This window comes from Sceloporus occidentalis, unplaced genomic scaffold, assembly GCF_023333645.1.
Source record: "Sceloporus occidentalis isolate IW3139 unplaced genomic scaffold, rSceOcc1.0.p SCAF_4, whole genome shotgun sequence".
Lineage (NCBI taxonomy): Eukaryota > Metazoa > Chordata > Lepidosauria > Squamata > Phrynosomatidae > Sceloporus > Sceloporus occidentalis.
Genome location: NW_028316984.1, coordinates 30,918,876 through 30,945,739, shown reverse-complemented (window position 1 = coordinate 30,945,739; position 26,864 = coordinate 30,918,876). Strand labels below are relative to the sequence as shown.

Here is a 26,864-nt window from a genome sequence, read left to right as displayed (position 1 = left end):
AAATGGGTTTTACTGCGCCTGCGCAGTGCTGTTCGGAAACTTCTGGAATCACTGGGCAAAGTTTACTTTGCAACATATAGAAACTTTTTGGCGGTAACTCCGCCCACCCATTATAAGGCCCCTGCCTTCCCGCTCTTTCCCCAGTTCCGCAATTTTTTTCCGCCAAGCAGGCGATGGAAAGAGCCAATAAGAGCAGGACACTGAGGGGATGGACGGGTGGGATTTGTATGTATTCGCAGATGACCACTCGAAGAAATACTGTTACAGGTAAGCAACCTGTCCTTCTTCTTCGTGGTCTCTGCGAATCATACAAATGGGTTTAGACTGACAAGCTTAGGTATGCGGCGGAGGGAGTGGCCTGAAACCACAGCTATGGTAAACCAAAGGTGTATTTATTGGGACAATAAACACTTTGAACCATAAAAAGAGTCAGTCTTTTGTTGATGCACAGACCAAACATAGCAATAACATTGCTAGACCTGAGAAGGGAACAAAAGGTCGTGCAAGACCAGTCCCATAGAAATTGTGCAAACCAACATTTAACAAATTGGAAACAGTGGCATATGTACATAAGCGCTGAAACACAAACCATCAGTAGTGCAGTTAATGCAACCCTGAAACCAACACAGCCCTCCCGAAAGCTGCGTCTCGGATGGCTCTGGTGTCCAACCTATAATGCTTAATAAAAGTCAGAGGTTGGGACCAGACAGCAGCCTTGCAGACATCCTCCAAGGAAATCCCCGACAGAAATGCAGAGGATGCTGACATTGCCCTTGTGGAATGAGACCGAACCCTGCCCGGGAGAGGTTTGCCCAAAAGTTCATAGCAGAGGTGGATGGTACCGGCCACCCATTTGGAAAACCTCTGCGCAGACACAGGCAACCCTTTTTTCGGCTCCGAGTAGCACTGGAAGAGTTCTGTCCAAGTAAAAAGCCAGTGCTCTCCTGACATCAAGAGAGTGCAGGCTTCGCTCCGCATCCGAAGTCGGGTTGGATGCGAGAGTAGGCAACACAATGTCCTGGCACATGTGGAAAGCAGACACAACCTTAGGCAAGAAAGTAATGTCTGTCCGAAGGACCACCTTGTCCCTGTGAAACCTCAGGAAGGGTTGGTCCCTCCGCAAGGCACAGAGTTCGCCCGCACGGCGGGCAGAGGTGATGGCTACAAGAAAAGTGGTTTTCCAAGTCAGTAGTCTCAAGTCCGCTGTAGCCATCGGCTCGAAGGGCTTGGACTGGAGCGCGGACAGTACCGCCTCCAAGCTCCAAGCCGGCGCCGGTACCAACACAGGAGGATGCAAGTTGGCACATCCCTTAAGGAACCCTTTCACCAAGGGATCCCTGAAAAAGGAAGCCCTCCCCCCGAATTGGTACTTGGCACAAATGGCAGATAGATAGCACTTGATGGATGCGAGGCACAGCCCCTCATCCAAAAGCGCCATCAAAAACTCCAGCACCACTGGAGTGGACACTTGAGCAGGAGACAAGCCCTTCCGGTCAAGGAAGAGGCTAAACCTCTTCCATTTCAGGGCATAGGACCGCTGGGTGGAAGGTTTCCTTGCAGCCAGGATCACCGTCCTCACCGCCTCCGGCAGGTCGGTTAGGCCTGTATCCTCCAGGCCACCAGCGGCAGGCTCTCGATGTCCGGGTGCAGGATCTGGCCGTCCTGGATCGACAACAGGTCGGGACGGAAGTCGAGGCGGAGGAAGCATCTCCTGGAGAGGTGGAGAAGGGATGCGAACCAAGGCTGTCTCGGCCACCACGGGGTGATCAGGATCGCATGCGAACGGTCCGTTGTCATCTTGGACACCACCCTGATGATGAGAGGGAAGGGAGGAAAGGCGTAAAGCAGCTCTCCCGTCCAAAGGAAGGCAAACGCGTCTCCGAGGGATCCGTCCATTTGCCTTCTGGAGCAGAACTGGGGACAGTGGCTGTTCCACTCGGTCGCGAAGAGGTCGATCTGGGGGGTTCCCCACCGCTCGAACAGGTCGCTGACCGTCTCCGGATGGAGCCTCCACTTGTGGCACACCGAAGAGGACCTGCTTAGGCGATCTGCCAACTCGTTGTCCTCTCCTGGGAGGTGCATCGCCTGGAGGAGCACCTGTCTCTGGATGCACCAGTCCCAGATGCAAAGAGTGATCTCGAGCAGAGTCCTGGACTTGGTGCCTCCTTGCTTGTTAATGTAATACATCACGGTAGTGTTGTCCGTCCTGAGGAGGACCACCTTGCCTGTGACAGTGAGCTCGAATACCCTCAGGGCCTTCTCGACTGCGAGCATCTCCAAAGCATTGATATGGAGAAGCTTGTCCTGGGCCGACCACTTGTCCTTGACAACCAAGTCGAGCAGGTGGGTGCCCCAACCCTCCAGGGAAGCATCGGTCGTCAAAGTCAATTGCGGCTGAGGTTGATGGAAGGGCATCCCGATGCAGACATTGTGGCCGTCCAGCCACCATCTCAGCGAGGTGGCCACCGGTCTCAGTACCGTGAGCCACTTGGAAGGAGGGTCCTCCATCAGAGAGAAGACTGAGAGGAACCAGGACTGCAGTGGTCGGAGGCGAAGCCTTGCCCACAGCGTCACGAACGTCGTCGACGCCATGTGGCCCAGCGCCACCTGGACGTCTCTGGCCCTCACTCTTCTTTGAGAGGTGCAAGGCCTCAACGATGCCACCAACGCCTGGAAACGGTCCGGAGGGAGAAAGGCGGAGCATCTGTCGGAGTCGAGGATGGCTCCGATGAACTTGGCCTGTCTGGTCGGAGTGAAGTGGGACTTCTCTTCGTTGACGACCAGTCCAAGAGAGTCCAAAAGGTGCAAGGCGAATGAGACCACCTCTCGGAGCTCGTGCTGTGAATCGGCGGCAAACAACCAGTCGTCCAGGTACGGGAAGACTCTGTAGCCCCTCTGATGAAGGTAAGCCACCACCGGGGCCATACACTTCGTGAAGACCCTCGGGGCCGTGGCAAGGCCAAAGGGGAGCACGTTGTAGTGGTACGCGGTGGAGCCGACGGCGAAGGCGAGGAATCTCCGGTGGGACTCCCGAATTCCGATGTGGAAGTAGGCATCCTTCAAGTCGACCGTCGCGAACCACAGGCCCTGGTGGAGAAGCGGCAGAATAGAAGCCAAGGTGACCATCCGGAACCGACGGTATTCAAGAAAAAGGTTGAGTTCCCTCAGATCCAAGATTGGTCTGATGCCCCCATCCGCCTTCGGTACCGTGAAGTACCTGGAGAAAAAGGCCCTGGAGGACTGGTCAGGTGATAAAGGGGAGATTGCTCCCTTGTCCAGCAAAGTGGGCACTTCGTCGAGAAGGGTGTCCGAGGGGGGAGTGGACATGAAGGCTCCAGTTGGGGGGAGCTCTTGGAACTCGAGGGCATAACCCCTACGGACGATGTTGAGGACCCACGAGTCCGATGTTATAGAGGCCCAGGTGTTAACAAAGGGCCTCAAAATGTCCAAAAAGAAAAGGGAAGGAGAGACGAAGCGCGCTGCAACCCTTCAAGCTCTCTTCTTCCCCTGGTCGGTATCCTGCCGGCGGGACTTTCGGTACCGGGAAGGAAAGTTGCGACGGCCAGAGGAGGAGGAGGACTGAGAGGGGTACCGGCGTCTCTGGGAGCCCTGCTGCTGAGGTTGACGGTCTTGTTGAAAGGTCCCCTGTGACTGACCTTGCAGCTGCCACGGGCGCTGCCTCTTTTTGAAGGGCGAGATGGGAGCCGATGACATCCCGTGCTTCTTCGCCGCCGCCTTCATTCTGAACTTGCGGTTCAGGCGCTCGTCGGTCTCGGCGTGGAAGAGGCCGCTACCATCCAGGGGCATGTCCTCTATGGCTGACTTGACGTTGGCATTGAGGTCCGAACCCCTCAGCCACGCATGCCGGCGCAGAGCCAACGAAGCCGACATCGCCCGTCCTGCACAGTCAGCCACATTCCTGGAGGCAGTTATGAGCCAGCTGCCGATCGAATGGGCCTCATCACGGATCTCTACCAGGCGTCGCTGGGTGTCGTCTGGGACGTCCGGGACGAGTGGCGAGATCCCTTCCATGAGTGTCTGGATGTACGCCCCCATGCAGGCGTTATAGTTGATGGCCTTGACTGCGAGGGCTGCCGCCGAGTAGGCCTTCTTGGCCAGACCATCTACCTTCTTAGCTTCCCGGTCGACTGGGGAAGTTGCCTGCTTGGGGACGAAGCCCTGCTGAGCCCCTTCTACAATTGCCGAGTTCTGCTTGGGGTGATCGGCCAACCAAGAGCAGCTCGAAGGGGAGATCCGGTAGAGGGACTTGATCTTCCTTGAGGATCCGACGAGTGAAGCTGGCGCATCCCACGACCTCCGGACAATGGACTCAATGGAGGGCAGCTACGGGATGGAGGGGGGTGTGGGCACCCGGCCATGTACCCGACGTTCCACAGGATCCCAAGCCTCCTCCTCGGGGTAGGAGAGCTCAATGTCCAGGGCCCTTGCCATCTTAATGATGTGCTCATTAAAGAGCGCACATCATCCGTGGGGGAGGAAGGCTCCGGGTGGTGCATCCGCTGTGGAGACGCCTGGATGGAGGTGTCATCGTCGTCGGAAGGCTCTCCCGACAGCAGCAAGGGTTCCCCCTCAGAGTCGGTGTCAGAGGTGAGCGGGATGTCCGGGACCCTGACTCGAGTCGCCGAGCGCGCCGGGATCTGCAAGGGCGGTAGCTCTGTGGGGGAGCGACGTGGTGCAGAGGCTGAGGCCGTCGCATGGGAAGGGGCAGGCTCATCATCTTGAGAGGCCACCGGGCGTAGGTTGAGCTGGGTGAACTCCCTGAAGGCAGTCTCCCTCGGCACTGACATGTAGTATCTCCCGGAATCGGGGTCAAAAAACATGTCAGTGTCCCTCTCCGTCGGTTCGTCGACCTCCGAGTGGATGGAAGGCGAAGGTGACAATCTCCGAGGGAGCTCAGTTGGCAACTCATCGGCGCGGGCCAAGTCGACCGTCGACGGTAGCGGGGTGTCCAGGACAGTGGCTGCATGCGAGGTGGACGAGCCATCGGGGCGCGAAGAGGTTGGTGTTGGAGCCTTCTTCGCCGGAGAGCACTGCTTGTGGGAAGCGCGCTCCTTTCCCTTGGAGGAAACCTCCGACTCGGTGTGGTCCTTGGAAGACTTAGGCCTCTTTGGTGCAGAGCCCTCCGTTGTGTCCTTGTGGTGTCTCTTCTTGGACGACCGTGGTGTCTCGACCCGATCCTCGGGGGGGAAGAACGGGTTGTCCGGCAGGTCCAGCAGGACGGCAGCTCTTGTGGATTGAGGCTTAGATGTCTTAGCCTTTTCCACCGGTGCAGTCTTTCCTGACGAGGATGCACCCGTCTCGGGCCGCTCGGAGGAGTGTCGAGATGGCTTCGAAGAGGCCTTGGAGGACGGAGTCGGGACCGACGAGGCCTCCGCACACTCCTTCAAGCGCGAGCCCTCCGGGGACAGCTTTCTCCCGGGCTTTTCCTTGGGCTCGGTACCCTCAGACCCCGACTGTTTGTGGGGGTGTTTGGAGGGCTTGTCGGTGGCACTGGGTTTTCGTGAACCACGGGCCACATCGGTGGTGGTGGACGAACCTGCCATCGGTGGGGCAGACACCACGCTGGAGACACTCGCCCGGGAAGATGAGGCAGCCGGCGGAGCTGAAGGAGCCGATGATGGACGGGGACCTCCCTCCTAAACCTTGCCCATAGCAATGGCCGAAGTCAGCCGGGACTCACGGTTCTTGCGAGCCTGGGATGAGAGGGACTTGCAGAGTGGGCAAGCCTTTGTGTCATGTTCTTTGCCCAAGCAGAGAAGGCAGGAGGAGTGAGGATCCTGGATGGGCACCTTGCCCCCGCAAACATCACACTTCTTAAATGGAGCAGGCATTTTCCGAAGTCGACAAGTTGAAAGGGAAAGTCCAGAAACGAGGTCAGCAGTCCGAGAGTTCGAAGTTACCAGGGGCGGGACACAAAGAATGGTCAAGAGACGGTCCGAGGTCAAAAGCGAAAGTGATTCCAAATGCAAGCTAAAGCGAACGAAGTTCCCTGAAGCAGCTAGCGCGGCGGAAAAAAGGAACTGGGGAAAGAGCGGGAAGGCAGGGGCCTTATAACGGGTGGGCGGAGTTACCGCCAAAAAGTTTCTATATGTTGCAAAGTAAACTTTGCCCAGTGATTCCAGAAGTTTCTGAACAGCACTGCGCAGGCGCAGTAAAACCCATTTGTATGATTCACAGAGACCACGAAGAAGAACTATGTTTTTAATAGTTCCAGGTCTTTTAATCAGCAAATGTCCAAACACCACAGATGAAGACATAATATGCTAACACCATTTTTGTATTAAATAATAAGAGAGGTAAAATGGCACAGCTGCAGTACCTATTTTTAATGGAAAGCATTTTGACAGGTAGACATTTTGCTCATATAGAAAAAAAGGGTTTTGACAATCATCTTGCAATAATTAATACAGGAACTGGAACACAGGAAGGATCTCCTGCAATGCTTTATTCCCTTGCCAATGGGCCAATAAAAACCCTGGATTCCAGGTCTTTTAATCAGAAATGTTTATTCAGAAATGTTTCTATATTTTCATCTCCAAATAAAAATATCAAAAAAACCTATGCTACTGAAACACAGAGTAGCAGGAATTAAAAGGGAAAAATAGCCCACTTGTTAAGGATATCCAATTTCTTAACCATTTTAAATAAAAACAAATGACACTGTATGTCCCATGATCTGAATGGTAGATGTTTGCTTGGTATGGTAGATGGTCCTAAAATGGTAGGTGGTCATATGTACTCCATATCCACGGACTGTACCATCCATGGATTGAATATATATATATATATATATAGAGAGAGAGAGAGAGAGAGAGAGAGTGAAAAAAATCAAAAAAGTAAACCCCGATTTTGTCATTCTATATAAGGGATCATTGTACATAATGGGACTTGAGCACCCACACAGATTTTGGCAACCATGGTGTGCGTGTGGGGAGGGGGTTACCGGAACCAAATGCCAGCAGATATCAAGGGCCCACTGTATTGTGTGTGTGTGTGTGATTAAAAAGTAAACTAAGAGCACTTCTTCCAAGTTTGTCCTGGATCCAAGGAGGATGCAGATAATCACTAGAAATATCACTAGGATGCACAATAGGTAGCCATTTCAAATACTATGTGATCAGCATTCTTAGCGAATGTTGATATTATCCTCTAAGTTAAGACTATACAATGTTAAGAAGTTTTAGTCTAGAAATCCCAAAATTCTCCCTTTGTTACAACCTATTATCTACTTGATATAGTGGGCCCTTCGTATCTGGTGGGGTTTGGTTCCAGGACCCTCAAATCTGTGGATGCTCAAGTCCCACTGAATACCACAGCATAGTAAAATTGTGTCCCTTATATAAAATGGCAAAATGAAGGTTTGTTTTTTGGAAAATAATATATATATATATATATATATATATATATATATATTCTCAAGCTGTGGATGCTTGAATCCATGGAGAAAACATCCGTGGATGCAGAGGGCTGACTGTCCTTAAATTCTAAGAGCTAGCATGACATAGTGGCTTGAGTATTGGACCACGACTCTGGAGATCAGGGTTCAACTCCACACTTGGCCATGGAAACCCACTGGGTGAACCTGGGCAAGTCACACATACTCAGCCCCAGAAAACCTCATGACAGCTTTTCCCTTATGGTTGCCATAAATCGGAAATGACTTGAAGACACACACAACAGCAAATCTAAATTCTCATTTTATCAATAACTTAAACAACTCATAAACATAAGCTGCTGTACAAATCTTTTAAGAAAGATTAACTCAGTGTCACACTGATTTTATCAAAATAACGAAGCCTGAGTTTAAACAATTTCCTACCCAAATCAATGGGATTTACGGATGCCCAATACAACTCAACAATATCCATGGAAGATATTAAGGACTACTAATACATTGATGGCAACTCATATATAATATGACTACACTGTATGCTAGTTTTTCTTATGCCAAGTGAAAAAAGTACAAAGGGGGAAAAACTCTCATGTTTTCCAAATAATTAGCATTTCCACATTGAAAATTTACCCTACCTTCTATTCACAATAATGATTGCCAATCATGGATCATTCAGTTCTCCATCTAAGAAGTTATCGCAATATGCAGTCAAACAACAATCACAAAAATTCTAACGAAATATCAAAAAGGAACTACCTTCCTCCCGTATACTACATTTGTAGATAACACCATTTATTCTTTAATTCTGTTACCAGGGATAACAAAGCCCTAGCAAAACTTATTTAACAGATAAAGATTTTCTTTCTGTGATGTTAAATAAAGGCAAAAAGAGAGTAGTTCTCCCAAATCTTATCTACGAATAGGAATTCTCAGGGAACGAAGGACCCGAACAGACGGCTCTTTTAAGCTGCTGTCCAAGACGCTTCGCAGCGCAATGTTTTGATGCCACACGGCATGAAGCTGCCTGGAAGTCCAAAATTTAGAGGGAGGATGAATTTCACAAAAACTGACTCTCCCCTATCTAAACTAAAACTTAAAAGTTTAGGGTGATTAACCATTTTGTATGGTGTACTGGTAGAAACAATCCTCATTCCTCACAACTACTGTTTCTACCAACACACTATATGTGTATTTATGTGTTTTCAAGGTGCCTGTCGACTTATGGCAACCCCATAAATTTCATAGGGTATTTTTTTGGCAGAGGTGTTTTGCCAGTTCCCTCCTGGTATTTCTTGGCAGTCTCCCATTCAAGTATTAATCAAAGCTGACCCTGCTTAGCTTCCAAAATCAGATGGGATCTGGTGCCTCTAGGGCAGTGGTTTTCAACCTTTGGGCCTCCAGATGTTTTGGACTTCACTTCCCAGAAATACCAGTCATTATGTTCATTATTCAGGAGTTCTGGAAGTTGAAGTCTCAAAACGCTAGAGGACCAAAGGTTGAGAACCACTGCTTTAGGGTATACAAAATGGTTAATCATCTTAACATTTTACGTTCGAATCCCAATCTGCCACCTATGCAAATTAACAATTTTTGATGACATAAAGGATTTATGCTAGTGTTAGGATACTTCTGTCTGATGTGTAATATTAAAAAGGTACAACCTGTCTAATAAAACCTTAAATTAAAGGCTGGAGAAGGTTAAAATAGCTCAATTGGTAAAGTTCAGAGGATATTTTTTATTCAGTTGCTCCAGTTGTTTTTTACAACTGTAAAACTGTAATATGTAAAGACAAAAGTAAAATTATAATTAATGCCTGTTTGTTGAAAAATATAAATGTCTGAAAGTTAAATCCTTTACTCAAATTATTTTAATTTTAAAGTTCAAAAATATTTATACTGTTTTTTTTAATCAGCAACTATTTCCAAAAGTGTAAACACAGAAGGGCAAAATGATTACTGTCATTCCCATAGTAGAGAATCACTATGTTTGAGTTTGAGAAAAGAAGATGCAGGCTATGAATTAAAAACTGTAGAGATGTTCAAGGTTGTTTCCCCAAAGACTTTGTGCAAAGTCTTATACAAAAATATACCAAAAAAAGAACAAATCGTTTTGGAACCAGAATTATTATTCTCATATAGTATTATTTTGCCTGGGTAAGGAATAGCCATGTGCAGATGAGGCTTTCTGCCTCAGGTCACTGAGTGTGAAGATACAGGTAATCACATACATTTGTGGATTGGAAAATATCATTGGTTATTTACAAAACATATAGTTGTTTGGAGTATTAGATCCAGACTTAAGATATTCTTGGAGTAGACCTAATAAAATTTACTGGGACTTAAATCAGTCACAACTTAACGTAACTTAAGTACCATTAATTTAAATGAGTACTGTATATACTCACTATAAGTTGACCTCATGTATTAGTCGAGGGCAGTTTTGGAGGCCAAAATTACAGATACTGAAATGACTCATGGATAAGTTGAGATTAAAATTTAGCAGCATGAAGCAAAGGATCTAAAGGATGAAGCAAAGGAAAACAATACCAAAGAACTTACAAAATTCCAGCAGTCATTGTGCTTACTTTTAAGGCTGAATGGATGAGAGAATTGGGGGGGGGGGGGGGGGATTAGTGCAGAGTACGCTTTTGCCTTTCACTAGTAGATAAGTTTCCTCTTTATATAGAAGTTAAAATACAGTATTACATTGACCCATAGATAAGTCGACTTGGGGTTTTTGGGGGCCAATTTGTTTACTAAAATTTCTAGACCAGGGGTAGGCAACTGTTTTGAGCCGGGGGCCGGGTTGCTGTCCCTCAGACAACTGGGGGGCCGAAGCCAAAAAATAAATAATTAAATAATTTTTAAATAAATAAATAAACAAACAAACAAACAAACAAACCGGGACAAATGTAGGACAACATTTTCAAATGGTGGACACTTTTTTTAAAAAAGTGGAGGACACGCAAAAAAAATTGCTGATTTTTAAAAAAATGTTAATATAAATGCATGTTTCTGAGGCGTCTATAGACAATTGCCCCCCTTGCCCCTGCGCACCAGAGGCCAAAGGCCCTGGCGGCAATCGGCGGCAGGACCAGGCTGGGGCCGGTCCCAAGGCCTCGCCAGGCCACATCCGGCCCGCAGGCCGCAGGTTGCCTACCCCTGTTCTAGACTTATACGTGAGTATATACAGTAGTCTAAGTGTGACTAAAGTCCAAAACACACTGCAGAAATAGCACAGTTTGAGACTGCTTTAACTGCCCTGACACAATGCTAGGGAATTCTAGAAAAATGTAGTTTTGTGAGACATTTAGCCTTCTCTGTCAAAGAGCTCCAGTGCCACAAGAAACTACAGTTCCCAGGATTCCCTAGCCCTGAACCAGGGCAGCTAAAGCGGTCTGAAACTGATTTTTGCAGGGTGTTTTGGACCTAAGTCTGGATCCAACACAAAGTGATCAGCAGGTATCACTAATACAAGGTAAAAGGTAAGTTGATGTTGCCACACTACAGGCTGTAAAAAAAAAGCACAACTCAGTATTATCAAATCTTAATAAGTGTGTTGGGAATTTGAATTCTCAAGCACTCATGCAAACTGCTGCATGCAAAGAACATGCTAGCCCATTACCTGCCTCCCCTCTCCACCTCTGAGAAAAAAAATAAAAATGTGAGAACATCTTCTTTCTGATTTTCATTTTAAAGATGTAAGATCTAGTTTATGCAGCTGTTCTGTTCTCCCATTATAACGCCACTAACTTTATAAACAGCTCAAGACTATGTGCCCATTTTATTCAAGAGTATATACTAGAGATTGTCCCTGAAGCAATACAACCAAAATAATGTAGGGACAGGAAGAAAACTTTATAAGGAACTAGTTTAAAATAAATGATTCCCTTATTACAGACATTTCAAAAGATGCTGGAGAATCCAGTATGAGAAGAGGAATGTTTTCTGTCTGAAGATAGCCTAGGCTGGATGTTCCTCCATTTAACTTGTTTTTCATCAGTAAGCCATTCTACTTTTTCAAATCAGATTTAGCGGTAAACTGTCCTCACAAAGCACTTTACAAGATCTGAATGAATATAAAAATAAAACAGATACAAACAAAAGAAACATACATCTTCTATAAATATGCAGCACTTTTCTTGTGACAACGCAGATCCTGGAGCTTGATTTCACAAATAAGAGTTGTAACATACTGAACTAGTTATCACTGCATGATATGTAGATCAGACCAACAACATTCACACTAAGGAATGCACTGTTCCACTTGAAAATGTTTTATATATGACTATTTTAGCAACAAGGGAGACAAGAAACCATTCTAGAAACACTGTGTTCCACTAAAACTAATTTAACAAAAACAACATGGAAGTATAGGTCTTAAAATGTCTGCTAATAATACCCAATCTACAACCTTGGTTTGAGCTTCATAGCAGAACATTTACATTCATTTTCACAATGTATGACCTTTTTTTAAACCACAAAGCCAACATTTTCAAAATGCTCATAACCAAAATCATGCTTTCTGAAATACTGCCACACAATACCTAGTATGATCATATTACAAAATACTTAATTCATTTATAAGTATTTTAAAGCATACCAACATTTAGAACAGAGAGTTTCTCCACTGTTTCATCAAAAAAAGAAAGCTGCAGGTATGGTCAGTCTTTCATTGCCTCTTTTTATTTTGGCATCTGACATCATTCTTGCACAAACTCCTTTTCATTCTGACATCTCAGCCTAACACTGAGATTCAACCAATGTTCAGACCCATACTGTGTTTCTTAGATGGGAACTACATAAGGATTTAACTGAACTAACAAGGGGTAACAGTTATTTAACAGATCCAAATGTTTAGAGAGCTGCATTATTACTTACATTGTTGTTGCGAGTTTCAACAGCTGGAAACTTTCTGACAATGAATTTGACAGCTGACTCAAGATTTTTGTCGATAAGATATGATGGTTTTGCTTTGGGATCTCCACAGGCCTATGGGAGAAAATGAAAAGAAATAACTAAAATATATAGTCTTCTGTTCATTTAACATCGCTTTAGCTAATTTGCAATCAAAAACTAGAAAGACATTTTTTGCTCTTTAGTGAGGTGAGAAAATGAGTGGGGACTCTCAGAGCTGAATTATGCAATGGGAGACAGTACAGAGATGTTCTTCTACTGGAAAAATGCATGGAAGATTCAAAGCAGTTAATGCAAAACAGCAGTTCAATCATAAAAGAAGAAGAGCATATTTGCCACCATACATAAGTGAAGCTAATCAAGCAGTAAACAGCTCTGGGATATTAGTGTATCCTATCTGAAGCAAAGAAACAAGTGACCTGTAGTTAATACTGGTTCTTCTGTAGTTTCTCTAAAACAAACAACACCCATTATTCCTGCTTCTAAAGGGAAATCAAGTTCCAAAGAGGCAGACTATATAAATTATATGTTTAACAAAGTTATCATTTAGGCACAGCTTTTGAATTCAGTATACTCAAGCCTAAAAAACAAAACAAAACAAAAACACTAAAACCCCTCGGAGCATTATTTCCATCACAAAAATCAAGCAGTTAGATGGATTTGGAGTCAGTCATATTCTTTTAATTATATGATGCCTGTGAGGTTAGGTTCCCAATGTGGCTATTATTGGCACAAACAGTAGCCATGTTGAAAGCTAAACTGCCCTACTGGCACATGCTACGTTAATCTCAACTCAGTTGCTAGGGCATGGTTTTAACCTGCAAACATGGCTGCTGTACCACTGCATTTATTGTGACACAATAAATTAAAGCAGTGGAAAGCCTGTGCCAGAAGTAGCATTCCCCAGAATACACCTCACCCGAAGATGAATGCTGATTTGCAAATTCTTGATTTTATCTTCTCTTTCAATCATCTCAAATGAAAAAAACAGAAAATCTGTTAAAGTGAGAATTGTCTGGATCAGCTGTTATAGGATTCTGTGACTACACAGCTGGCTATCTGTTTACACAATGAAGTTGTGATTCCTAAAAGCAAGCTAGACTTTTCTTAAAGGTGCAATGTGCTAACCTATAGTAAAAGAAAGCCAGAACAAATAACAGACCAATGATTTGCAACTAAACCATGCCAGTGATTTAATTTCACACCAGTTATATTAACACAGGAGAACAATGTGGAACAATTTTGTTTCCGTGCTAATAATTCTTCCTTGGCACCAAATTCTCACCTAATAGAGAATTGCAGCTCATGCAAACTATAGCATGCTATGTATTTTTACACAACATAGTGAAAAGCCAAGATGGCAGTTTATTACTTTTTTCTACAGTTGTGTTGTGGATAGAGACAGAAGTCATGGAATATGAGACTGATCTGAAAGTGGGCAGAGGGAAGGTGAAAAAGCTTTGCAAACCTTCCATACTTGTCCTTGCTGGGTAAGCAGTGTAATGAAAAAAGAGAAGATTACACATAAACATTTAAAAAAAATCCACAAGCACCATATTTAGGAATGAAAATTAATACTTTTAAATAAAGTAAAAGCTAAGTGCTAATACAGTTATATAACTATTTACAGTCAACATTCTAATAGGCACTATCTCTATTACATATAAGACGCTTAAAAACTCTGTACAAAAAATTAAGTACAAAACATATTGTATAACATCAGATTCTAAAATAATAATACTGAGTCAAAAGGGCAATTTGGAAAGAAAGGGAATTAACAGCAGCAGACAGTACATGCAAGTTCCAGGGGAGCAGAGTAACTATCAGTGAAATGTTACATACCTGAAACAGAAATGGTAGCCAAGAATGAAAAAACAAACAGTTATAGGAGAATTCTAATGCTAACTTTATACAATTTATTCTAACAACTTTAGTAAGACATCTATATTCAAGCAAAGTCCTCACAATTTGACATGCCTATTTTTGTGTAAAACAAATACACTGGCTACCACTCTTAAGCCACTTATCCTTAAATAAAAAATAATACTCGCAAAATTGAAAACTTATGTGCCTTAAGGAAAAGTATAATTTAAAATGTAATTTTCTGTTTTATAAAAATATAAAATATGATTCTACATTTCAGTATATCTAATGCTTTCAGTAATTTCTAATCTAAAGTGAGAAGCAAGCTCATGTTTGGCTGCTCTGAAGCCAATCTATTTGGTGTTCTCTTGTCTACTCCTTCCTTCCCTCTCAATGACTATACTGGCGGTACACTTCCATCAACAAAGGGGCTATACATACAGGCAGTTCAACGCCGCCCCTGTGAGCCCCGGATGGAGGCCACAGTAACCACACGACGTGGCCTCTGGAAGGAGCAAAAAGAAGCCCCGAAAACAGGCTTCTTTTTGCATCCCAGAAGGGGCATCATAAGCACCATTGTGCGGCGTCATGACGCCCCTTCTGCACATCGCATTTGGGCACTGCGCCCGGCATGCATCATCATGGCACATGCCATGTGGATGGGTAAGCACCATAATGGCAACCAGGTGGCGCGGTAAGGGCTTTGAGTGTGCAAACGCTCAGCCCTCACTGTGCGTACAGGCCGGCATAAAGTGCCAGTCTGTACAGTCCCAAAGTTGACATGTTCCTAGGCGTAACTTCTTTAACAGAAACTTTGGTACCAGAGCTAAAAATAGCACAGAAAGAACAGAGATAGCTTTTTTATTTTAAAAAACTTGCTGGGTAAATCTGATGAGGAGGCAGCCTTATTTGTTCTACCCTTTTCTCTTTTTTCGCTGTTCATGCATGCTCAATAAGGGGGTGTAGAGGCAGAGGCTGTATACTCCTTGCCTGTTGTAGCTAGGCACATGGAATTAAAGTAGGATCAGTGAGAGCAGAAACCAATTCTTTCCCACCTCAATCTTTATGAAGTGAAGCTGTTTTTATTACACTGTTTGCTGCAAACATGCTATGACTTGACACTGAGAGTATGTGCTTATCCACTTTTCTTCAACATCATCCCAGTGCCAATGTGGTCCAACATTTGCAGCTAGACAGAGGATAAGAAGGGGGCTGGGCAGGCATAAAAAGACTTTTTTTTAAAGAGCTTCTTTGTCAATGATTTGAATCAGGTGGCCAGAAGCCCTAGCCAACATAACTACTGGTGATGAATGCTGGGAGTTGCATTCCAAAAGGATCTGGAAAGGAGCATGATTTCTACATTAATAATAATAATAATAATAGGTTTTATTTATATACCGCCCAATCACTGGGAATCCGAGTGGTTTACAACAGAGGGGATAACAGACAGTTCCCTGCCCACAGGCTTACAATCTAAAAGACACGACACAAAAGGAGAAGGGAATGGTGAGGGGGGAGGGAATCAGGTCCAGCATTCTTCTCTCCTCTGAGGCCTGGACCAAGGCAGATGGACCGGAGGGAGGGCTCTTCTTCTTCAGGCTAGCCCCTGATGGTACTGGGCCAGCCTTCTCTCTCCCTCAGAGGCCGAAAGATGACAGTTAGGAGGGAGGAGCCTCTTTCTTCAGGCCAGCCCTTGATGGTACTGGGCCAGCCCTCTCTCTCCCTCAGAGGCCGAAAGATGACAGTTAGGGAGGGAGGAGCCTCTCCCCTCAGGCCAGCCCCTGATGGTACTGGACCAGCCTTCTCTCTCCCTCAGAGGCCATTGGATTAATAAATGATACTTTGGATTTAGATACTGAAGTGCACATAATTAATAAGAAAACCATTTTATTCAGCACAATTATCTGAAAATGTCCCCAGAGATAGTTCATATAACTAAATTACCACCAAGTTAATAGAACATGTATTTTCTTTTTATTAATGGAGAATCACAGCTTGACTGAAGACTAATCTACATTTGCTAAAGCAGCATGAAGAAACTATGGAGGGAATGTAAAAACAAATGTAACTTTTCATGTTCTCTTATACCAATTTTCAAAGTTTTTCATGAAAAGAAAAATCTACATTTAATGCAACTTCTTCTTGAAGTCACTGGCCTGAGTACTATTATACAACTACCTTGTTTCAAATAATTTGCCCCTGTATCCTGACAAAAGATAACAAGTGAGCTTTTAAGTTTCCAGAGCAGATCCAAAACTGTATCTCAAACCAAATTTCACATTTTCTGGAATGAATCCTTAAGCAACAGTGTATTTTCCACCTATAGCTGCCCTTTCTAACAACAGATCTTATCAAGAGTAATGCATTTGTCAGGAGCCAAGCTAGTTTACTAAATGGCTAGTTCAAGTGTCTAGGAAAAGCACATGGTACACTCTTCTATCAATTCTGAACATATGGGAAAAGGTTAAGTACTTAATTTCCACATCATCTTCTTGTGGGTGGAAAGCTAGCACATCAGGGGAAAATATTTGAGCCCAGCATTCCTCCTAAAATGCAATCTGAACATGTACGTGTACCATATAATAGAGAACATGAAAAAAAATGAAAGGAGACATGAAGAAAAGCTTTACTGGTACAATAAAGACTCTGAAATACAGTCAGCTCTCCATATCTGCAGATTTTTTAATCCATGGATTCAAGTATCCGTGGTTTGAAAATATTTTAAAAATACATAAATTCCAAAAACCAAGTCTTGATTTTGCCATTTTATATATGGAACACCATCTTACAATGCCATTGTATCAGCATTCACTGACTTTGGTATCCACAGGAGATCCTGTGACCAAATCCCAGTGGATATGAAGGGCCCACTGTACTTTAGTCAGCATCATTTATTAATGTTACTTTCAAAGTCATTTTAAAATGGTGCCCAGAAGAGTTACATACCCCACCACTTGACTCTTAATTTTTTAGCCTATTCTTAACCTGCCAACCATCTCTCTCTCTCTCTCTCTCTCTCTCTCTCTCTCTCTCTCTCCCCCCCTTTTTTGGCACAGAAAGAGCATGAAATAAGAGGTCAAACTGATCATAAACTAAAATACCACGACCTGAAAAAAATGATCATTATCAACTAAATTAGACTTATTTAATCAATGGTAACTTGCTAAGTGAACACTTTTGCAGGTTCAGTTAATTAACATGGCTCTGCTCTGGTTGGTACTAACAACTGGATTTGGGTTTCTGTTTTCTGAGGGGGGAAACCCTACTCATAACTGTTTTTCTTGTACCACATGGGCTAAAATGCCACTCCACATTTCAGATTAAAGCGCAAAATATTTAATGAAAAGGATCTGTCATGATTTCTTCAAATTATGTGACACCTGAACCAAATATTCTGGTGAATGAAAAAGTAAGAGCCAGCTTGGCTTCATGGTTTGAGTGTTGAACTACAATTCTGGAGACCAGGGTTTGGTTCCCAGTTCAGCCATAAAACCCACTGGGTGACTTTTGGCAAGTCACACTCTCTCAGCCTCAGAGGGCAGAGGCAAGCCCTTTCTGAAAAAGCTTGCCAAGAAAGCCCTGTGAGAGGGTCGCCTGAGGGTTGCCATAAGTAGGAAACAATTTGAAGGCACACAACAACAACAAATGGGAACACTGTTATTTTACACTAAAACTGTCACTAGAAAACTTACATTCACATCCGCAATACTCTATATATCAGGTTATATTTACATCCTAGAGATTTAGCCAAAGGCTTATTGGAGGCACACCATGTACTCTACTACTGAACTCATTCTACTTTAGGTCACAAACCAACCATTTATTCATACACCTTCAGCAAATAACACAAAAGCCCAGTAGTTACACTTGTTATTAATTTCCAATTACCACAATTATATTACAAAACTTGCATTGAGTGATTTGTGGAGTATTTTCTGACTCCAATGAGAATTCCTATGTATGGAGGGTTAGGGCTCAGATTTAAAATACATGAATTTCCTGACCATCACAACAATTCCTGTGTTCACCCCCCTGGAAAAACAGGGCCAACTGCCTGAAAAGTAGAGCATCTGACTTTCATTTTGCTGTTTCATTCTTCACTGAAATGCAGCACAAAAAGGATATTTAAAAGTTCCAACATGGGACAACATTGATGGGGTCAAAAAAGTACCCCGATAAACAACAACTCTCTTCTCATGCGATTTACTGGGACTTTTAATGCCCCTTTTTGCTTTGACAAATGACAAGTGGCATTTTTAAATAACTGTTCTGATGACAATGCTGCAGGATGACTATATTGTAAAGCTATTTTTCAATAACTTCTGCAACAAAATGTGACTTGGGTAACCTTATCCTGTCCTGCATGAAGTTTAACCAAATTGTCTAGAAATGCAATAAAAGATCCAAAGAAACCTGTGCAGAAATGAAAAACTGTAAAAATATTTTAGCCAGAATTCAGTCTTAAGTCACACTAAGCACCAAAAAAGTAACATTGCATAGACAGCATACTCTGCCATGTCTTTCCAAGCTGTTTGTTGGAGTTTGCCTATACTTTGCTTTCAGTTGTGCATCCTCTACTTTCCACTGCCTTCCATACCTTGCATTTTGGTTGCATATCCTTTATTTTGCATTGTGATTATGCACTGTGGTTGTGTCTCCTATATCTTGCACTTTGATTATATATAATGGGTTGACACCCTATACTTTGCATTACTGTTGTGCACCCTATATTGTGCATTATGTATTGAACATGGTGCAATAGTGCCCAGTAATCAACATGTGGTGTGCAATGTTGCTATTCTGCATGTGGGTTATATAGTGCTGCTGTAGCATATGTCCTAGTGTAGGTATTGCTAATGTGGATTGAGGCCTTTGTGCACTTTATATATATGTTGTCCTAAATAGAATTGGTGTGCATTTTTATCACTTTAACACCAAAAAGTTCAAAGAAATCTGAAAACTGAAAGATTACTGTATCCAATCCATGCAGATACTGTGTGTGTGTGTGTTTATGGACCTTTTAGGTGCTTGTTGACTTATAGGAGTCCTGGTGGCGCAGTGGTTAAATGCCTGTACTGCAGCCACTCACTCAAAACCACAAGGTTGCGAGTTCAAGACCAGCAAAAGGGCCCGAGCTCGACTCAGGCTTGCATCCTTCCGAGGTCGCTAAAATGAGTACCCAGACTGTTGGGGGCAAATTAGCTTACTTGCTGTTCACCACTATGATCTTTGGAATAGCGGTATATAAATAAAACTAATTAATTAATTAATTAATTATAGTGACCCCATGAATTTCACAGCGTTTTCTTAAGCAAGCAATTCTTGGAGGCGGTTTTGCCAGTTCCTTCCCCTGAAATATAGCCTATAGCACTAGGCATACATTAGTGGTCTCCCATGCAAGATCAAATGGGGTCTGGGAGACAGGCAGGACACAAATAAGTAAAGCAAGAACAAAAACATTGATGGAGTGAACACTGATATTAGGGTTTTCAGAGCAATGATATGAGATGCTTCTGTACTGATGGACTAATGTAGAGGAAGAAGAGTATTATTCTGTACTGATTATTCTGTACTGGTGGACTAGTGTAGAGGAAGAAGAGTGATGTTAGCTTGATTATGTCCCACTGATCTCAATAAATCCTGCAGGTCTCCGTGTTATTCCTCTTCTCCTCTGGCATACATATGTTTCCCCAAAGGGGTTAAAAAGGAGGTGGGGGTGGAGAGTAAAACCTGGGGGAGCAATTTTGCCATATTTCTGACCTTCTTTGGGCCTGTTTCAAACAGTCAACTTCTGTTTTATCGTCTGCTTAAAAAAAAATAGGAGTGAAACAGTCCAGGGAGCACAAATTCACCTATACCCACTAGGGGCCATTTCTGGTTGGGAAAAAAATGTTTTTCATTTTTAAAAAGAATTATAAGGCATCCTCTGGAGCCTCAAGAACAGCCATGAGAGTCTGGATGTCACCCACAAAATACACCCAGAGTGCATTCAGAGCAACCAAAGTTGCTTTTGCAAGTGAGAAGAAAGCTGGAAGCCTCTAATTCAACTAAATGTTTCAAATAACTAACTGGCGTATAAGCAGGCATACTAGTAAACTTGCAGTGACTAGCAACTGTTTGCCTAAAAAACTTATCTGAAGCACAGGCATAGAAAAAATTATTCACTGTTTGTAGTTGCAGAATGAGTCACAGAAAAAAGTAGTATTTGCTCATGAAATAGTTCAACAGTTCTCTACATACAATGGCTAGTACCTAGGGAACCTCTTATCTACCTGTGTGCCTCCACTGGCACCTGCTTCTCCTATAGATAGCCAGTATGCAATGTGGGAGCCATTTATCAAATTCAGAGCATTAAAAAACAAAGTTAACAAGGCATAAGGGTCTATAGTGCTATGGTTAAAAATAACCAAAAACAGAAAGCCAACACATTCACCCCCATAGCTACACTTTAAGCAGCTCTTGGCAGATTTAGGGCAGTGATATAATATATATTCTGAATCATGTTGACAATGTAAACAATTTGACCACATTAGTGTATATATGTGTGTGTGTGTGTGTGTGTGTGTGTGTGTGTGTATGAAATTAAGGGTAACAAGGAGCTCATTCTCTTCCAGTTAAAATGTTAAGTGTAATATGCTGCTTTATTAGCACAATCGTGTTAATCAAAAAACAGGAGTGAAAGATTTGTCAAGAAATAATTCAGGATTTTATTTTTAAAAGTAACTCCTGCTAATTTTCTAATTTTTATCTTTCTTTTTAATTAATTTCCTTTCCTAATAAACTCTGAATCTTTTGGAAATCTGCAGAGTTCCATCAGAAGCAGAGTGAAACTCTATCTTCAAAATAACAAGGGCTTCAAAGTGCTTAACTTTATCAGCAATGGGACAACTGTTAATTCTGACAAACTATAACTTCCTCTTTTCGTTAAAAACACAACGCATACACTAAAAAAAGCCAATTCATTTAACCACAAAACCACATATTGTCTGGATATCATCTGGTGTTATTGCGAAGTTCCTACAAAACAAGAATACGCTCAATGGTACTAGAGATAAATGCTATTTCAGGAAGCTTGCTATGTGGGAAGCAAAAGTATTATCTGAAAACTGCAAGCCTTCTCTGGCTTTCAAATATTTTCCTACTCTCCAGAAGGACTTTGCAACAGCATGATAAATGATAGACTGAACTATTCAGAACTCCATGAATGCCATCCTTTCTGTTCCACCTTCCAGGTCACAAGGGCAAGAGCCACTGATCTAAAAAATGGTCCCCAGTTACCACAGGGATAATATATCTCACATAAAAATTAAGATACAGAATTGTCTATTAGCAGAAATATTAATTTCCAAACAGCAGAAATGAACATAGGCCGGTTACAAACCGGCACTTTAAAAAAGGGGCGTCTCTTCTAGACGCCCCTGGGTCTAATACGGACTCTGTCCGTAGAATATGGCGCCGGCCGTTCCACGCGGCCGGCGCCATCTTTACGTATTGGACGCTGTGCGTCCGAATGTGTCGCGGCGCCTGTGACGTCACGAATGCGCCCCTGGCGCCTCGCGACGTCACAGAGGCACCACAGAAAGAAGCTCCATTTTGGAGCTTCTTTTTTGCTCCGTAAGGGAGCCGCGCGGTGTGGCTGCGACGGCTCCCTTACGGAGCAAACGGCGGTGGCGGCAGACTGCCTCAAAGCGGCGGTCTATAACCCGCCTTGGTCAAGGTGCCTGCAATCTAGCATATCTCTGATGAATTTGATTTCAAATGGTGAAACTGAAATTAAAAAACATTTTTTTTGTTTTTGAGCTCTATACCGCTAGTATTTAGAAACAGCCGTATTGGTTAAGTTTAGTAACTCATATTGTATATAATTTGGTAATGTGTCAGTAACACTGACTTTAATAAAGCTTTCGTCAAGTTTGCACACTTGATCTTCTACAAAGAACTCTTACTTAACCTATGAAATTGCAATTAGAATGCACTTTGAACCTAATGGAGCATTATTACCAGAAATCTTTTTCATTAAATCAGTTTCAACTTTCCCTACAAGTTAAATACTTTTATACAACACACTTCTGATTGTGAATGTCCTGTCTTTGTTTTCTGTTTTTACTAGAAACTATGTTCTGTTTTTACTAGAAACTCAATGGCTGTGCCACATATGATTTGGTATGTCTACCTAATCCAGCATTGTTCCCAACTACAGCAGCAACCAAAAGTCACAGGCACAAAAATCAGATTCTGCTCATAGAAACATATGCAGAAACACAACACAACATCAAAGAAACCGTATTGCAATTTTTACTTGTAAAGGAATATTCAACCACGGTGTATCGTTATTAAAATGAACACAACACATATTCAGATAAAAGTGCTACATACTGGAATACAGGTTTGGCAGGCTCAGCTAAACAAGTGTCTACTATAGTTACTGAACTACACTTGAGACACAAAAGCAATTTTTATATACACTCATCCCTACATATTTGCAGCTCTGATTATTCACAGATTTGATTAATATGTTCTCTCTAGGAATCTCTGGGTCCTCCTCCAGTTCAACTCTATGGTCAACTTTAACTAAAAGTCACACTGAAAGACCTAGAGATTCCTAGAGAGGATACTCTACTATGCATTTATAGCTCCTTTAGTGCAGTTCTATGGTCAGTGTCTGTTGGATGTTGGCCAAAAAGTTGCCCTAGAGGACCTAGAGATTCCTAGAGAGAATACTCTATTATGCATTTATAGCTCCTTTGGTCAGTGTCTGTTGGACATTGGCCACAGAGCTGCCCTAGAGGACCTAGAGATTCCTAGAGAGGTGTCCTCTCAAGTAAAAACATGGTGTTTTTGTTATTTGTGGTTTTCCATATTCACAGGGGTCTTGTGCCCCATCCTAGTGAATATGGAGGGACAAGTAAGTGTGTGTGTGTGTGTGTGTGTCACACAGTACAATACAGTGGATGAGACTATGAACAGAAAAGATCTCATTAGCTGTTGGTTTCTGACTTCCAAGTCAATTAAGTCTCACCAGAAATCCCACAGAATAATGTGTGCTTGTTAAAATGCTAGTGGGGAAGGAAAAGTGGCACACTGATTATTCTAACACCTCAACAGTGTGGGTTATGGTCAAATGACAGCAGGTGCTCTTCAATCACATTTAAAAGTTTAACCGGTCACAAATCTCCTTTCCTTTTCCTTCATGAAAATACACCCTTCCCTTGGGTTAGCAGTAACCAAACGGGAAGAACAGCTGCTGCCTAATCCTTCAGCGCAAATGTTTACGGTGCAGGCAGCAACCTTAAAACATTTCCAGAAAGCATTTTTACTTCAAACAACAAAAAAATATGAGGCATTTCTAATTGAGTAACTACAGTAAGAACATGTTATTACTCTCCCTCAAACCAGCTGCATGACTCACAAGGTGAGGTGGGAATGAGGAAAAGTGCAGGCTTCTAGCTGCTGCAGGGGATTCGTCCTCAGTTTTTTGTTTATGGAAGACATTTTAATGACATGGTGGGTGTGGAAGAACAGGGGCTTGACTTTAGATTTGGGAGAGGAAGCAATGAGACATCGTTCCTGCTTTGGTCTCACAAGATTGACCATTCTCAGTAGGTATCAACTACTCTTTCTCCCTCAAAACAGCTGCATGACTCACATGGAGAGGGAGGAAGGAGGAAAAGTGCAGGCTTCCCAGCAGTGGCCCCCAAACTGTGCTCTTTAAGGGATTTTGGATTCCAGCTCCCAGAATGCCAGGCTATCGGCCAACATGGCTAAGGCTTCTGGGAGCTGAAGTCCACCATCTCTGAAAGGGCACAGTTCAGGGGCCACTGTCTTCCTCATTTTCACATGTATGAAAGATATTTTTAATGATATGTTAAGTGTGAAAGACAAGGATGCCCACTAAAAGCACACACACTAGAGTCTGACTTTAGATTTGGTAAGAGGAAGAAGCAACAGCATAATAACCCTCTTCCAGGATGGGGGAAGGAGGGAGACCAGAAGGATAAAGCCAGCCCCAGCATCCGGCCCCAGCCATGTTTGCAAACCTCCCTCCACACGCTTCTCTCCCGCTCAAGGAAACGGGGATGGAGGGAGAGGGCACAGCTGCCCAGAGCCAAAACAGTCCCTACACACACAGCAGCAACACCAGCAGCAGCCCTTGCTGACTAAGGGCCAAAACAGACTGCAGGAATAATCCAGCTTGAAACCACTTTAACTGTCCTGGCTCAGTGCTATGGAATTGTGGGAACTGTAGTCTTGTGAGACACTGAACCTTCTCTGTTAGAAAGCACTGGTGCCACAGCAAACTACAGTTCCCAGGATTCCCTAGCACTGAGCCAGGGCAGTTAATGTGATCTCAAACTGGATTACTCCCACAGTCTGTTTTGGCCCTAAGAGGCAGCCACAGGTCTGGAAAGCCAAGGCTGGGGGAACAGAAGAGGAAAATAATAATGATAGTGAGATAATAATAATAATAATGACTTAGCATAAGCACTTATTATTATTATTATTATTGACACGCAGTAACAATTGTTATAGAGCTTCCTGTCTGAGGTTTCAGGTCACATTATTATTACTATTACTACTACTATTACTACTACTATTACTGTTGTTATTTTGAGGGTGAAGACTTTTTCTTCCAGCTGCCCTGAGTCCCTGTACAGGGAGAAAGGCGAGGTATAAATAAATAAATAAATAAATAAAATTCATAACGGTCACTTAATAACAAGGCAAGGTATAACCGAATGAATAAATAACATTTATGTCTTGATTTATGTATGTATTTATGTATTTTATTTATGCATCTTATGTTGTAACCTGCCTCAATGCTTTTGGAGAGGTGGGGTATAAATTAAACTTATTACTATAATCATTTACTAATAAGGCAGGGGATAAATAAATAAATAATATGCATAATAATTTAATAATAAGGCAGGGTTTAAATGAATGAATAAATTATTATTATTATTATTATTTAATACTAAGGAAGGGTAAAAATGAATAAATGATAATAATAATCACTTAATAATAAAGGAGGGTATAAATGAATAATAATAATAATAATAATAATTTAATAATAAGGCTGGGTTGATAATGATCACTTAATAATAAGGCAGGGAATAAATGAATGAATGAATAACATTCGCAATAACCATTTAATAATAAAGCAGGGTATAAATACGGGATCCTCATCATCCTGATCACCACCCCCCCACGCCCCTTATTACGATGCTTCTGTACTATAGTATTATTCTCTCTACCCCGCCTTTCTCCCCTTGAGAAGAAGGGACACTCCAGGCGGCTGCTGGAAGAAGAAACATTCGCTGCTCTGTCTCTCCTTTGCAATTGCAAACCTATTTCCTAAAGCGGCCCCCTCCTCCTCCTCCTCCTCCCCTGACTCCCTCCCTGGTTGCGCGCATGCGCCCTGGCCTCCGTCTCGCGCTCCAGGGGAAGAGGGGGGCAGAAGAGAGGGAGAGAGAAAGCTGTTAGGGCCATTAGGGCCCACGCGCCCTCCCCGCTGAGGGCCCGGTAACCGACGTAGGCTACGCTAATGGCGTAAAAAAGAAAAGTGGGAGGGAGGGGCGAGGACGTCGTCGACGTAAGGCGAGAAGGAAGAGAATGCAATGCATAGAGGAGGAGGAGGAGGAGGGGGCAACGGAGCTCACTAAGGAGGCCGCCGCCGCCGCCATGCCTGGCATATACGTATAGCCATACATAAACATATATACAGTACACATATGCATGCTTCCCGCTTCCCCTCCTCCGCCTGCCTCCCTGATACCTTCTTGATGTTGTAGAGGCGGGTGAGCATGCCGACGCCGCGGTCGTTGAGGATGGTCAGCTTCTCGGCCAGCTTCTGCTGACTGGGCTGCAGCACCGAGCGCGACATCCTGAGAGGAGAAAGGGAGCAAAGAGAGAGAGAGAGAGGGAGAAAGAAAGAGGAGAAGGGGAGAGGGAGACGGCGAAAGGCAGCGGCGGCGACGGCTCCTCCGTCAGTGCCTGAGTCAGGCCTCCGTCAATAAGCCCCCGTTCCCCTTCCTCCTCCTCCTCCTCATTCCCCTCCAGCCAGGCCCCAGTGCTTCAGCGAGGAGCGCCCATGGCCTGCTTCCCTTCCCCCTGCCAGAGGCGGCCTTGCTAGGCGTGGCGGAAACCGACGACGACGACGACGGAGGCTCCAGCGGGGCCGCTGCTGCTGCCCACGGAGAGGCCGGGCTCCTCTGCCCCACGTGACGCGCCTCTCTGCCGCCCCTCACGGCCAAGGAGGACGACGACGCCTCCGCCTCAGTCAACAACGCCTGCTCCCCTCACGACGCCCCGCCACCTTCGCCCGCTCCAATGTGAAAACACACTTCAGGCTGTAACGCAGTCAGGCCCAAAACACACTGCGGAAACGATCCACTTTCACGCCGCTTTAACTGCCCTGCCTCTCCTCTCAGCGCTATGAGGGAATCATGGGAGTTGTAGTTTGCCGTCACACCACCAGAGCCCTCCCTAACAGAGAAGGCTCAGTGTCACAAAAACTACACTTCCCAGGATTCCTTAGCATTGAACGGGGGGGGGCAGTTAAAGCGGCCTCAAAGGGGATTGTTTCTGCAGTGTGTTCTGCACCTAACACAATGGCCTCATTCCAATTTACAAACAAAGAAAGGAAGTGGTTTGCCATCCAAATCGATGGATC

The 26,864-nt window shown here is 43.9% G+C and overlaps 1 protein-coding gene across 4 annotated transcripts in view; it reads right to left on the bottom strand.

Annotated features, from left to right (window-relative positions):
• Positions 1-26,616, bottom strand: part of NCKAP1 (NCK associated protein 1) — an 86,738-nt gene extending 60,122 nt beyond the window's left edge. For 2 of the 4 annotated variants that reach the window (XM_089519618.1, XM_089519619.1), the window contains exons 1-3: positions 25,968-26,616; positions 13,800-13,817; positions 12,296-12,406 (exon numbers count right to left, since the gene is read on the bottom strand). In XM_089519618.1, the coding sequence (XP_089375744.1) occupies positions 12,296-12,406; positions 13,800-13,817; positions 25,968-26,075 (237 nt within the window). In that variant the 5' untranslated portion in view covers positions 26,076-26,616. The remainder of the gene's footprint in view (positions 1-12,295; positions 12,407-13,799; positions 13,818-25,967) is intronic. The other 2 variants (XM_089519620.1, XM_089519621.1) reach the window with 1 other exon arrangement.
• Between the last annotated feature and the right edge of the window lie 248 nt (positions 26,617-26,864).